Source organism: Diabrotica virgifera, chromosome 5, assembly GCF_917563875.1.
Source record: "Diabrotica virgifera virgifera chromosome 5, PGI_DIABVI_V3a".
Taxonomy (NCBI): Eukaryota; Metazoa; Arthropoda; class Insecta; order Coleoptera; family Chrysomelidae; genus Diabrotica; species Diabrotica virgifera.
The window spans coordinates 158,168,311-158,184,521 of NC_065447.1; the positions used below are offsets into that span (position 1 = coordinate 158,168,311).

Below are 16,211 nucleotides of genomic sequence, written 5' to 3' on the forward strand. Positions count from 1 at the left end.
GTTTACGGACATACAGGTATGAGACCTGATGTATATATTTGTTCTCGTCTTTCTGAGGCACGTCGAATAATATATAGCTTGTAGTATTTAGGCGACTTTAAATCCGTACTTCCAGTTGCTATTCTAGAACCAGAAAATCCACGTCAAATTTCTCACCTTTAATACAATCTTTGAGTTATAAGCTTTCATTAGCTATGTCTATGCTTTCAACATTCAATTTAACTTTCGTTAAGACAAGTCTTCCGGTGTGCGCTAAGCGCATCCCTTTTCTCTGTTTACATACAGTGCGAAAGTACTACGAAAAATAGGAAGTACGAAAGTAAGAAGAAGAAGTAAAAAGAAGTAAGAAAAACACTCGAAAACCTGAAGAACAGAAAAGCTGCAGGTAAGGATGGAATACCAAACAAATTACTGAAATATTGTGGAGCAGCAATGACAGAACAATTAACAAGATTAATTAACAAAATCATAAAACACAATAAAATACCGGAAGAGTGGAGAACGAGCGAACTAATTCTACTATTCAAAAAAAGGAGATAAAAAGCAGCAAGAAAACTACAGAGGTATCAACTTGTTAAATGCTACCCTAAAACTCACAACTAAAATCTTACAAGACGTAATGAATCAGAGGATAAGTTTAGCAGATGAACAACAGGGTTTTCGTACTGGAAGATCGTGTACAGATGCAATATTCGTCATAAAGCAAATTATTGAGAAATCACTAGAGTATAATAGACCAGCATTTCTATGTCTGATTGACTTAATGAAAGCATTTGACAGAGTAGATTCAAAGATGTAATCCATCTTCTGTATAATAGAGAAGTCCCTCTAGATATCATAAAAACTATTGAAAACATCTACCAAAACAACAAAATGGAAGTCAGAATAGATGGACAACTTACAGAACCTATAGCTATAGGCAGCGGAATAAGACAGGGAGACTCATTGAGTCCTATGCTTTTCAATTTAATCATGGATGAAATCATCAAAAATGTCAACAAAGAGGTTATAGAATGGGAAACAAAGAACTAAAATACGCAGACGACGCAATATTGATAGCCCAAGATGAAGATAGTCTGCAAAGATTAGTGCACAGATTTAACATAAGAGCAAAAGAGCAATATGACAATATCATCTCAGAAAACAAAACAATAGTAATCAGTAAAGAACCAATCATATGCAAAATAGAAATTGATGATATCAGTATTGAACAAGTAATGGAAGTAAAATACCTTGGAATTACATTGTCAAGTTACGGAGACCTAGACAAAGAAGTGAGAAATCAAGTACAAAAAGCAAATAGATTTGCAGGATGCCTTAATAACACTATATGGCGAAACCGACATATTTATTACCACTGAGATGAAGTCAAGAATTTATAAAGCCAGTGTAAGACCAAAAATGACATATGCATCAGAAACAAGACCCGATACAGCCACACAAAGACTACTGGAAACGGCAGAGATGAGAGTACTGAGAAGAATTACAGGAAATACACTGAGATATCGAAAGAGGAGCGAAGATATTAGAAGACAATGTAACGTACAGTGTATAAACGAATGGAAACTAAATAGAAAAAAAGAATGGAACAACCACATAACCAGAATGGGGGAGACACGTGTGGTCAAAATAGCACGAGATAAATCACCAATCGGCAGAAGAAGTATCGGCCGACCGGGCAAAAGATGGAGTGACAACCTTCCATAGAGGTATCAATCCGCCAATGAACAAGCAGAATTGCTTATAAAGAGGAAGAAGAAGAAGACATACAGTGCCTTTTAGTCACTAGTATAGCTTTCGCTAACTCATATGTCAATCTATCTGTTCTAATAACGGAGGAGTTGTGTTTACGGACAGAGAGATAGACATTCATAATTCAGGGTTTCCACATTTTAAAGTAAAATGGGCGAAAATATTCGCAAAATTTTGGATATCCGACACCATTTTATACGAACATTCGAGATGTGGGTTTTTTCGAAGGATGCTGAAGATCTCTTGGACAGAGCACGTGACCAAAAATGAGGTGCTGAGAAGAATGAGGACTGAGAGAGAACTCCTAAATATAGTAAAAAACAGAAAATCGAGTTATCTAGGACATATTTACAGAGCAGAAAGATATAATTTTTTACGACTCATAATAGAAGGGAAAGTGGAAGGAAGAAGAGGTCCAGGAAGAAGAAAATGCTCCTGGCTGAAGAACGTAAGAGACTGGACAGGCATGGACACATATTCGATACCAAGAACCACTCAAGATAGAGAGCAATTTGCTGTAGTTATCCTTCAGTAATGGAGAAGGCACCTTAAGAAGAAGGGCGAATACAACACAGATAAAAATAAATGTCTGCGGATCTGCCCACTTACTTTTTTACATTTTCGAGTCCGGTCTCCTGTCTAATTTTAATTGAGGTTCTCGACTCATTAACGGGCCAAGTTCATTACAGCAAGTTGTCAGCAGTTTGTCGCTGACAAACCATAGATCGATACAGGAAGGTGGACACATGGGATACGACATAGGTAGGGTGTTCCACATTTTGTTGTTTTCCACACTCACAAAAGTCATCATTAGTCGTTTGTGGGTTCCACTTCATTTTATTCGTTTTTACTGGAGTTACGACGCTCCGTATATGGTTCAAAGTCTTCCAAGTGGGACTACCATCCGAAGGGCCCTCTTCTTAAGGTGAAGGCAGTTTTCTGGTGGGTCAATTGGTACACAAAGCAAACAATTTTTTTTTTGATTTTACTCTTGAGTAATTGGGTCCGCGTTGTATAATAGGTGACGTCCATTAAATGTTTGTTTTAACTTTTCTAGACGTTCTAAAGCTGTCTTACGTTCTTTGGGTAGTGAAAAACCTTATATGTTAAAGATCTGTCCAAAGTTACTCCGAGGTATTTAAGTATGGCCGAGTTATTTAAGTATGATTTAAGTATGGTAATTTCCTACTCGCATTGGAGTTTGTTGGAAAGCGCGTACTTGTATTTTTTGAGGGTTAAGGTTCGAGGTCCTTTTCTATAGTACCTATTTGGACATATTATTGTCTAGCGCAGCTTCTAGCTCTCTTTCTATAGTATACCAATTTTTTGATTGTACCGCTATAGCCATGTCATCAGCATATATGTAGTACCTTGTGCTTAGCTTTTATTATTGGATGGTCATTTGTGTATAATTTATTATATTGAACAGAACTAGAGAAAGTAAACTTCCTTGAAGCAGGCCATTTCCTTGATTTCTCTGCTTTTCTTCCCTTGCCATGTGTCAGTTTCTCTTCCTTTGTCATTTTTGCAAGTCTGTTATCACTATCACACATTCTTTCAATGCCCTGTTTATGACTACGCCTTGTACAACGTCTTGGATGTTACACAGGGCCCTGATATCGCTGCTTCTCACTCTAGCTTCAAGTGTTTTGCCAGTAATTGATTTTAAAGTCTTCATTTCTGTCGTCCTGCATAGTTGCTTAGTAGTGGTTGTTTATGCTGGTGTTTCTGTACGTGCCCAGACATCTCGTAACGCGACAATTCGTAACCGGACAACTGGTAACGGACAACTTGTAAAGGCGACAGTTCGTAACAGCGACACTTCGTAACGACGACAATTCGTAACTATACAAATTCTTAACAAATAAAATGGTATCTTTGAATGGTGAAATGATTGTGAAAAGCAATAGTTTTAAGTACCTAGGATCGGTATTACAGAGTAATGGAGAAATAGATGGAGATGCATGCAGTAGAATTAGGGCTGGATGGATGAAGTGGAAAGAAGCGAGTGGTGTGTTGTGTGACAGAAAAATTCCAATGAAGCTGAAGGAAAAATTCTATAAAACAGCCATAAGACCGGCTATGATGTACGGAACTGAATGTTGGGCAGTGAAAAAGAAAGAGGAACAACGAATGCATGTGGCGAAAATGAGAATGCTTAGATGGATGAGTGGAGTGACAAAGAAGGATAAAATTAGAAATGAGTATATTAGGGGAAGTCTAGGTGTGGCACCAATTGATGCCAAAATGAGAGAGCATAGGTTAAGATGGTTTGGTCATGTTCAACGTCGAGACGTTAATCATCCAATACGAAGCATAGCTGAAGTGCAGATTCCTGGAAGGAGTAGGAGAGGAAGACCAAAGAGTAGGAGAGGAAGACCAAAGAAGACCTGGGGGGAGACGATAAGGCAGGACATGTTGGTAAAGGGGATTAACATTGATATGACCCAAGACAGAATTATGTGGAGAAATGCAATTAGGGAAGCCGACCCCGCATAGGGATAAGGCAAAGAGAATGATGATACAAATTCGTAACGGACAATTCGTAACGTCAAAATTGAATTATTCTGTTTATTTTTGTTAACGCGGCAACTAACTGTTATTACAGTTATAATTGAAATTATGTTTATCAATTTAACGAATCAGTACCGGGATAAACATGTTACACTTTTTATGTTTCGTTTTTCAGAATACATATATTAAAAGTCTTTAAACACAAACAAATATTTAAATACATACAAACTTTTAACAATATTTTTAAAAGTTTATCGCTTTTATTGTTCCCTAAATTTGCATATACATACATAGACAAAGAATAATGAAGTAATGCGTGAAACATTTTGTAAAGGAATGATTACCTATAATTGCCTGTTATTATAATAAACCTTTAGCCCAGTAAATGAACGGGAAATTCGGCGATACCGTGTAATTTTCAGGGGCAACTCCGAATTGCATGAAAATTTGGATTTAGGTTCTACTTACCCTCCACTTCTAAGTTGAAATTGTACCGTTGGTTGCTTTTACTTGGGGGGTGACAGTCACCCTTCTCGGGGGTGAAAAAACATACGTTCAAGATAAGACCGGAAATGCATAAATTGACTGATTTTAAGCAACTTTTGTTCTATAGAGTTTTTTACGTAAGTCAATACTTTTCGAGTTATTTGCCATTGAAAATATTGATTTTTCGACAAAAAAAATACGTTTTCGGACGGTTTTTCGCAAATAACTCAAAAAGTAATATTTTATCGAAAAAATATCCTTCGCAAAAGTGTAGCTTATAAAAAACCCAAAAAAATGGTGTATCAGTAAAGTCTATCAATCAAATAAAAACAAAGTTGTAGCTCATGAAAAATACGTTCTTATTCGTCTAATTCTAAATCGAATATTTCAAGGTGAAATCACCGAAAAATTTAGCACTTTTCGGGAAAAACCCATTTAAACTTTTTTTAAAGTGTTTACAAAAAGCTTTGTTTTAATTGTTAACAAAAGTTTTAGAATTAAAAATAAGTGAGTTACGCTCAAAATAAAGTTGGCCCTCTTTTTTTTTGTAAAAAATCATGAAAATCTCGCCGTGTTTAGCTCCCCAAATGAAATTAATCGCTACCGCTTTACAAACAATTTACTTACCTATCTATTTTTTATATAATCTGTCAGTCTTACCGGTTTAAAGTGTTTATTTTTGAAAGGGTTATAATTGAGAAAGCTTGAATGGGTCACTAATCATGAGTGTATGCAAATTTTGAACAGCCATATATTAACCAATTTTTGTCTTACGGAGAAACAAAATAAACTAGTATATTTATAATTGCAAAACCTACATTTTTTTATTCTTTAAGATATTTCTTATCACTAATACTTTTTAAGTTATTTTGAAAAAATGAAATTTTTCAAAAATTTTTAGAAAATTTTTTTTTACTATAAAACCAAATGTTTTAAAAAATAAGCACTTCAAACCAATCAAACTTACAGATCATATAAACAATACACATACAGTTAAAATAGATGGTAAACCCAAACGATTAATTTCATTTAGGGTGCTAAATAGAGGGAGGTTTTCACGATTTTTTTCACCAAAAAAAAAGGGCCAACTTTTTTTTCAGTGTAACACGTTTATTTTTGATGCTGTAAACTTTTGTAAAAAACAAATAATAAGCTTTTTTTCGATGCTTTAAAAATGTTAATAAGGTTTTCCCGAAAAACGCTTCTTTCATCGGTGATTTTGCGTTGAATTATTCGATTTGGAATTAGACGAATAAGAACGTATTTTTCATGAGCTACAACTTTGCTTCTACTCAATTTGTAGACTTTACTGGTACATCATTTTTTTCGTTTTTTTATAGGCTACACTTTTGCTAAAAATATTTTTTCGATAAAATATTTACTTTTTCAGTTATTTGGGAAAAACGGTTTTTTTGTCGAAAAATCAACATTTTAAATCGCGAATAACTCGAAAAGTATGAGTTACGTAAAAAACTTTATAGAACAAAAGGTGCTTAAAATAAGTCAATTTATCCATTTCCGGCCTCATTTTAAACACGCGTTTTTCACCCCCCGAGAAGGGGTAAATGTCACCCCCCAAGTAAAAGCAACCAACGGCACAAATTCAACTTTGAAGTGGAGGGTAAGTAGAACCTAAATCCAAATTTTCATACAATTCGGAGTTGCCCCTGGAAATTGCACTCCAAAACGGTCATTTATTGGGCTACCTGTGATTGGTTATAGCGTTGGGATGGTTAGGGTATTCAATTAACGGTTATAGTTGATAAGAGGGATGACTTTTAGTACTTTAATAATTGGTTTAAAAACTTTTATTATATTCTGAAATACGAAATATGAAATGCCTTAAAAAAGTTTATCCTGATACTGATTCGTTAACTCGTTAACTCTCCGTTACCATTTGTCCGGTTACGAACTGTCGCGTTACGAGATGTCATGAAACCGTTTCTGCAGCATACGTCTTACATCGGTTTTGTACACTCGTAAATGATAGGTACGATCCCAGATAAGAGCAGTTTGTTTAGAATAAAGGAATTAAACGAAGTTGACGGGTCTCAAAACTTAACTGTTAAAAATAATAAAAGCTCTGTTGATTTGTTTAATTTCACTCTATTTTTTAACTTCATTCGACTACCTTAATTTATTTCATTGAACAAACTTTATGATTCACTACATAAAATGATGTAATGATTTTCAACAAGAACGAGTTAACCTAATTTGTTAATAATAATCTTGCCTTTTAATGACTAATTTGTATCTCCTGCTTACCTAAAACGTTCCGGTACCCAAATGTACATGAATGGAAGCCTTTCTTCAAGCCAACCAGTAGGGGTCAGTCTTATTTTACCAAATCTAAAACCGTGATCACTAAAAAAGATTATAATTGAATCGTCCATATGTCCTTTAGCAGCCAGCTTTTTAAAATAAAGCTCAAAATCATCATCCATAGAAGATGGACAGTTAACGTTCTCGTGACTGAACGTGTTCATCCAGAATAGACCGAATCCTAAAAATGCGTAATTGATAATGTATAACAAAAACGAGCATCAAGCACAAATAGCATGTAAAATACACTTACTGGCACAAAATTCCGCCACCCAAAATTTTTGATTAAGTTTGACAATTTATAACTTTATTAGATATTTGAGGCGCTCAGAGGAACAGTGGCCTAACCCACAAATTAAGCATTTTTAGATTAATATATCAATAAAATCAGCAACATTAAATCTTCCTATTAACAAGCAACCTACCTCTATATTTGGCTAAATGGCGCTACGTAATTTGTAGCGCCATCCCATAAGCACAATGTAAATACGAATGCAAAGATTGCATTTATCTCAATACTTTGTTTTTGGCAACATTTGCCACTGTTGCTCTGAGCGCCTCATTTGTGCTCCGATTATCAAGATTCTTGCACCAGTTTGTAGGTACATGTCGTATTGATATCGTTTGGTATTATTCCTATAACAAAAAAAGAATGTGTGTGTACTTTGTCACGTAAGAAGTTATTCTTCTATTATATAATTTCAACGAAGTAAATATACTTAACAGGTATTTGTATTTTATTTAAATATTAAACTAACTTTCTTATCTACCACTTTCAAATTTTTTTTATTAAAACAACCAAAAATTAAAAAAATATATGAATCGTCCAGGATTGGAACCCGCGACCTGTGCAACCTTCCAATCACTGACCCAATGCTCTACCAACTACGCCACCGAACTTCTTTAAATGAGACGTAAATTTCGGATATAATTACACAACACGGTGACAAATAGACTTATAAAAATGTTATACCTACCTACATAATATTTTATGATCTTACTACAGAGAAAGACAAATCCAAAAATTATAATAAATAATACATTTACTAAAAACACTAATATATTCTTTTAATGACTTATTTGCACTGATACAGATACATACATACCTATCTTGAAAGATTAGCAACGAACTATTACTGTCTGTGTGCGCATGCGCGCAGATTTATGAAATTTTACTCTCAATCGCATCGCGCCTAAAGAATAACTTCAAAAAATTTGCTTGCATGGTATTATACAGGAGGGGTGAATGGAAGCGTTGTATTTTCTCCTAACTTTAAAAAATTCTATGGAAAAATGGAAAAGGTGATTTTGTTTCATAGTCCTGTCATATTATCTCGGAGGCATCACTAAAATTTTGTTTTTTGAATTCTGAATATCTCTTTTCTTGTAACAGCTGTACTATTTTTTGTAAATAAAAACACTGATTGACTCGTAAAATAGAGATTGGATTGATAAGATGAGAACGGCCCGCATGCAGCCCCGATCTCATCCTATTGAGCATTTATGGGATGAATTAAAAAAGCTATTCGCCGTCATACTATGCCTCCAGAAAATTTGGTACACTTATGGCCCTGGTAGAGGAATATCGGGCCATTCCCCAGGTAAGGATAACGCAGCTTTATTCGATGCCAAACAGATTGCGAGCAGTCGTTGCTGCAAGAGGTGGAAACACCTGCTATTGAATTGTTTCGTTTTGTTGTTAATTTTGTTTTGTTAATTTTAGTGCGTTTGATATTTCTAATTAAATAAACCTTCAAAGCAGTGTTTTTATTTATAGCTTTTACAAGAAAAGAGATATTCGAATTATTATTCAAAAAGCAAAACCTTAGTGATACTTCCAGGATAATACTAAAGGAGTATGAAACACAATCAGCTCTCCAATCTTTCCACAGAATTTTTTAAAGTTAGGAGAAAATACAACGCTTCCATTCACCCCCCGTCTAATGCCATCTAAGCAAAAAATTTTTGTCACCGGAATAATAACAAACGACATCAATACATGTACCTACAAACTGATGCAATAATCTTGAAAATCGGAGTACAAATAATCTTCTTCTTTATTTTGTATAGACATGACTCGGTCTGTTTTTTCAATGTGCCTCTAGTAAGTTGTCGTTCCATCGTTTTCGTGGTCTTCCCACTGATCGTCTTCCTATTGGGGAACCGTCTCTCGCTGTCCTGACTACCCTATTTGTTGTCATTCGGCTTATGTGGTCATTCCATTCTATTCTTCTGTTTCTTACCCAGTTGTTAATGTTATCCACCTTGCATCTCCGTCGTATATCTGTACTTCTAGCTTTGTCCCATGAGTCTTACCATCGATTTTTCGAAGGGTTTTCATCTCCGCTGTTTCGAGCAATCTTTTTGTCCTCTCTGTGTCGGGTCGTGTTTCTGCCGCGTATGTCAAAAATTGGTCTGATGACTGTTTTGTAAATTCTGCCTTTCATTTCTTTTCCGATATTTTTATTTCTCCATATTGTGTCATTCAGGCAACCTGCGGCTCTGTTTGCTCTATTCACTTGATCTTCCACTTCTGTTTCGAGTCTTCCGTAGCTAGATAGTGTGATGCCTAGGTATTTAAACTCCATCACTTGTTCTATTATCTGACCTTCCAGCTCCAATTTACATCTTATTGGATCTGCTGTTATAACCATGCATTTTGTCTTTTTTGAGGAAATTAACATGTTAAATTTTCTGGCGATTATGTTGAAATGGTGCAGCATACGTTGTAAATCATCTTCACTTTGAGAGATTAGTATTGCATCGTCCGCATAGCAGATTATTTTAAGTTGTTTTTCTCCCATTTGGTATCCTTTTTTAGTTCTTACTTTTTTTTTATTATTTCGTCCATGATCAGGTTGAATAATAAAGGACTCAAGGAATCCCCCTGTCTTATCCCATTGCAAATAATAAATTGAGTACAAATAATAAAGTTATAAATTATCAAACTTAATCAAACATTTTGGGTGGCGGAATTTTGTGCCGGTGAATGTAGATTTTAAAGTTATTAAAATGAGCTCGTACAGTTTATCCCAAACCCCTTTTTCAGTGCGTCATAGTTTCTCGAATTCGTTCTAACGCATTAAGCTCGAAGTGACAAAAAAAACGTACGTCCGTGATTATTATACATAGAACTTCGAACATTATGTAGGTAGCCTACCTATTTCTTGAAGGGTATTTCCATATTAAAGCGACTTATACTTATAGATGTATAATTGATTGACAATTTCCATACTCTAAGGGCCGGTTGTTAGAACGCTAATCAAAAATGATCATTATCAAATATTTAATTACTGTCACCAACTGTCAATATCAACTTTGTTTGGGTTGCTGAAAACATAATTATGGATTACAATTATGAAATTAGTTAATCAATTATGTTAATAATTGTTATGTTAATTGATTAACTAATCTCATAATTATAATCAATTATGTTTTCAGCAACCCAATCAAAGTTGACATTGACAGTTGGTGACAGTAATAAAATATTTGATAGTGATCATTGTTGATTAGCGTTCGAACAACCGGCCCTTAATAGATAACCAATCCATGATGCTAATAAAGATAATTTAAAACAAAAGTAATCTATCGTGACAGTACTTTCACAATCTTAACGGATATAATGACAATTGTATTCTATATTTGCTTATTTGTTCCTTAAAATATGTATTTTAAATATTAAGGTTCTGGCAAATATTTATACAAATATTGATATTTATATAAACATAAATATAAATATTCTGACAACTGTCAGATTTAAGTAATATGGCATGCAGTGATTCGCGACATTCTTAAAATCTTACATGACGTCAAAATTAATGACGCACTGAAAACAGGGTTTAGGATAGACTGTATAATAAACATATGTGAAGGTTAGATGTGAGAAAAAAAGCATGACCCTAATCCATAAACCTAGCATAAACCCTATTCATATCACTGGAAGTAAAGGGGGACAAGGAATATAAAATAAATAAATATATAAAAAAAAAACAATTGATTTTTTCACTACTAGGCTGCGAACTCTGGAGTGGGTATCCAAATGGGCCCCAACTATTTTTGAAATATAAAAATTCTTCATTTTGTAAAACTATTTTAAATGATATCATATGGCAAGTGTCATATGTCATATGAAGGCTAGTTTTAACTTATTTTTAACGATTTTTACATAATTTGGAGTGTACAAATACTAGCGTATGAGGATAGCGTCGATATCACAGCAAGAAGAAAAGCTGACCAATAGTTCACGGCATTGGAAGCAGCACAAAAATGATGGGGCTACACGTCAGTACTATTAGTAAAACTGAGTATATGAAGGTGGCAAATAATAAGCAAGTACAGTGGAACCTCGATAACTCGGATTAATCGGGACCGCGGCCGATCCGGGTTATCGAAAATCCGGGTTAGCCGGAGAATATGGTAAAAATTAATAAAATACGGTATACTTACAGATAAACTCCGTTAGAATTGAAATAACATGAAATATTATATAAATAGGTATGCACAGTACCTACACATCTAGTTTACTAAAAACACGCAAACACAAACGTAAGCAAACGGAAGCGAACAATATTATATTATAATATAATACACGACTGTACTACACACAATACAGTCACAATCGATGTGATGTTATTTAAGAACAGTGAAAACTAAAGACCATTGTTTGAGAATTTTTACAAAAAGAATTTTTTAAAATAGGTAGTCTTTTAGTCTTTATAAACAATGCTGTTTGAAATATATAAAGGAATACTATGTACAGACAGGTGTCTGTTGTTTCTGCCGGCGCGGCGTGTGCCATGAGTCATTTTTACTATCGTATAGTTCAAATTACACAAATACACATTATCTCTCAAATATTATATTACATACATTTTTATTGCTGAAATGTTTATCTGATAATTAACTATGTATTTTGATAGGAAATAAGCCACAATTAAATTGAAAAATAATTTTATTAACATTTCGACGCCCAAATCGGGTGTCGTCAAAATACAAAATACTGAAAATCAAAATGTTTATCTGATGAAAATCGGTCCGGGTTAGCCGGACTTCCGGGTTATCGGGTTGTGACTTATCGGGGTTCCACTGTAGTAAGATCTAACGGTTGAAACATATACTTTCGAAATAGTAACATAATTCATATATCTGTTTTCAAATCAACCAAAGTAATATAATAACTGCAGAAATTAACAGACGTATTGTATCAAGCATACTATGGATTAAAGAAACCTTTAACATCAAACATCGTCACAGAAAGAACGAAAATATTAATATACAAAACTCCTATCAAGCCTTACGCCCTTACGCCCAAACCACACGGACCACGCTGCAGCGCTACTCTGTGGATCCACAGAGTGGCTGAAACAGGCGATTTTCTAACGCCGGCGACTACGCTGCGAAGTGGATCGTTTGGAAGGGTGCGGCGGGTAATGTAATGGGTGAGAAAAAAAGTTTGTTCAAATGATTAAAAACTTGCCGGCTAATATTTTTTTAAAAAAGTGTGTTCGTCAAAATCTATGTTTGTAATGTCCATAGTTTTAAATATTTTATAAAATTTCATACTTACATAACTTTAATACTTAAATAAACTCCATAAATGGAATTAAGAACGAGACAAAAACAGCTATATCACAGACAGAAACACATAAAAAATCAACCAGTACATAATCTGGTATCCTATAGGATAGGTGTAAACGCTGCAGCGCTACTCTGTGGATCCACAGAGTGGCTGACGATGATTTACCGTGGGTTCTTATGTAGAGTGGCCGTCGCACCCCACACGAGCGAGTGTAGTCGGCCACAGTCGCCGAGCGTCACTGCTAGTGGCGTCCACTAGTGACAAACCCAATTCAGACGGACCACTTTTGTAGCCGCCACAGATGTTTACGAGAGGTTATAGGGTGAGCACCTAAAATGAATTTCGATTCGGAACGGTTTTTGATTGAAGTGCAAAACAGACCGGATATAATATGTGATACAAGAACCCGAGGGCATATTTATAGGTCATTAAAAGGAAAACCGTGGGACGTCATCTTTGAATTATTTGTTTCTGATTTTAAAGAAGGTCCTATCGAAAAGAATAAATCCCATAAGCAATGTTTTCTCTATTACATATTTATATTTACCTACATTTTATTATACATTGGATGCATTTGAACTGAACAAAACAAATAGGTATTCACAATCTTGTTTGTTTATTTATGTTAAATAGTGGGGTCCCATTCTAGGTCAAAAAAGGTTTTATTGTTTGTTGTTGAAAACAAAACGATAATATATCAATCAAAAGAGGGTTGCAAGCTAACATGTTTTTCACTTTCACTCGGTTGTCAGGTTGTATCAAACTATTTTACACCTATAGGATACCAGATGTACTGGTTGATTTTTTATGTGCTTCTTTCTGTGATATAGCTGTTTTTGTCTCGTTCTTCTTAATTCCATTTATGGAGTTTATTTAAGTATTAAAGTTATTTAAGTATGAAATTTTATAAAATATTTAAAACTATGGACATTATAAACACTGATTTTGACGAACACACTTTTTTAAAAAAATATTAGCCGGCAAGTTTTTAATCATTTGAACAAACTTTTTTTTCTCACCCATTACATTACCCGCCGCACCCTTCCAAACGATCCACTTCGCAGCGTAGTCGCCGGCGTTAGAAAATCGCCTGTTTCAGCTACTCTGTGGATCCACAGAGTAGCGCTGCAGCGTGGTCCGTGTTGGTTTGGGCATTATGCGTCTGAAACGTGGACGATTGCAAAAATCGACGAAGAACGTCTATGCTGTTTTGAACGTAAAATCCTCAGTCAAACAAATTTATTCATTGCGTTGACCAACTATGTATTCTTTTTTAAAGAATGGTAGTGATTTTCCCAAAAGCGCTATTAACCCGACTAGAATCGCTTGGGTAAATACATGAGTTAGCCTTACAGTCTATTTACCTGGTGTTTTTCCTTTTATAGCTTCAATAAAGTCAATAACAAGATTTTGCATTCTAACTCCAGTTTTTTCTGGACCAGTACAGTAAGACTTTAGACACAAGAACTTTGGGGTCAATGTATCGACAGTTAAAAAGTAAGGACGTAGGTAGTAGTCGGTTGGAGATGATACAAATCCGGCCTTGTTACTGTTGAATGTACCTAAAAAAACATGTAATTAATTTTATAGTAAAATTATACATAGGCCTGGATCTCGCGTATCTACCAAAAACATGTTTATTAATAGCCAGCTGAAAATTTTTAACAGTGTCTAGTCGGACAAACTTTGATGTAGGGGAACACTGGAACAGGGGAAATTTTAATTGTGGAACAGGTTACAGGTTTCGAACGACAGACTACGAAAACGTCCCATGTATTTTGTCGGACAAAACTTCCAATTGATTTGTTACCCTTTCATTAAGCTCTCATGCAAAAATCAGACTGGACTGCTATTACCATTGATTTATAAACTACCCATTGCTACCCAATGCTATTACTAACCAACATGATTTCTGTCATTTGACATGTTCTTTCTGTCATTTGACATGTTCTCATTAAAATGCCCTTCTTCTTCTTTAAGTTCCATCTTCTATCGAAGGTTGGAAATCATCATGGCAATGCGGACCCTGTTGACTGCCGCTCTAAATATCTCTGCACTACTGCATTCGAACCATTCCCGTAAGTTCTTAAGCCAGGATGTTCTTCGTCTTCCCACATTTCGCTTTCCTCGGATTTTGCCTTGCATAATAAGTTGTAATACTGCGTATTTTTGCCCTCTCATCACATGTCCCAAGTACTCAAGTTTTCGTCTTTTGATAGTTAGTATTATTTCCGGTTGATTTCCTATCGTTCTAGTTACTTCCACATTCGACATTCTTTGAATCCATGATATTCGTAGGATTCTTCTGTAACACCAAAATTCAAAGGCGGCCAACTTATTCAAATGGACTTGTTTCAACGTCCACGCTTCCAAGCCATAAAGAAGAGTAGAGAACACGTAACATCGAAGCATCCTTAGGCGTAGTTCTAACCTTATATCCCGACAACAAAGAAACTTTTTAAGTTTAATGAATGATGCACGTGCTATTTCAATACGTGTCTTAATTTCTTTGGTTTGGTCTACATTTGATGTTATCCATGTTCCTAAGTATTTGTAGTTATCCACACTCTCAATCACAGTATCTTCAATAGTTAATTGGATGTTTACGTGTGCTGATTTAGTTATGATCATGCATTTAGTTTTCTTTAAATTCATCTTCAGTCCGTACTCATGACAGCGTTCATTAAGGCGTTGCATTACGTTCTGTAAATCATTGTTGTTATCTGTTATTATTACTGTATCGTCTGCAAAACGTAAGTTGTTCAAAACTTCTCCATTGATAGATATACCTTCTATTGAATTTGAGAGCGCTTCTTGAAATACCGCTTCACTGTAGACATTGAAAAGTAGTGGAGACAGCACGCAACCCTGACGGACTCCTCTCTGTATTTTGATATCTTGGGTGTCCTGGTTGTCAACTCTTATCTTGGCAATTTGATTCCAATATATATTAGATATAATTTTCATGTCACGACTGTCAATATTTTTGCTTTTTAATATATCTACAAGCTTTTTATGTTGAACTTTATCAAATGCCTTTTCAAAGTCTACAAAACATAAGTACATATCCTGATTCATGTCCATGCATCTCTGGGCCAGCACATTCAAGCCGAACAAAGCATCTCGTGTGCTCATACCATTTCTAAAGCCAAATTGTGTGTCACTGATTTCATATTCGAGAGTTTTAACAATTCTACTGTGTATTATTTTCAAAAATGTTTTAAGTGTGTGACTCATTAAAGATATTGTTCTGTGATCCGAGCAGGTTATTGCACTTGACTTTTTGGGAATTGCTACAAAGGTCGATTGCAGCCATTGTTTGGGGATTGTGGCAGTCTGATATATTAGATTAAAGAGTTCAACCATTACATCAATACAATCTTCATCAATAAGTTTTAATAATTCGATGGGCACATCATCTGGTCCAGTAGCTTTACCCTCTTTCGTGTTTTTAATGGCATAGATGACTTCGTCTCTTAATATTGGTGGTCCGGTATCCTCTGTGATTTCTAATGACAGTTCTCCTCTTTCATCATTAAAGAGTTGTTGGATGTAATTG

General features: G+C 35.0%; 1 protein-coding gene across 1 annotated transcript in view; it reads right to left on the minus strand.

Moving 5' to 3' along the window:
• LOC126884531 (uncharacterized) overlaps positions 1-16,211 on the minus strand; it is a 267,134-nt gene that overhangs the window by 5,690 nt on the left and 245,233 nt on the right. Inside the window, exons 4-5 of the mRNA XM_050650480.1 lie at positions 14,017-14,214; positions 7,018-7,255 (exon numbers count right to left, since the gene is read on the minus strand). Coding sequence (XP_050506437.1) covers positions 7,018-7,255; positions 14,017-14,214 — 436 coding nt within the window. The remainder of the gene's footprint in view (positions 1-7,017; positions 7,256-14,016; positions 14,215-16,211) is intronic.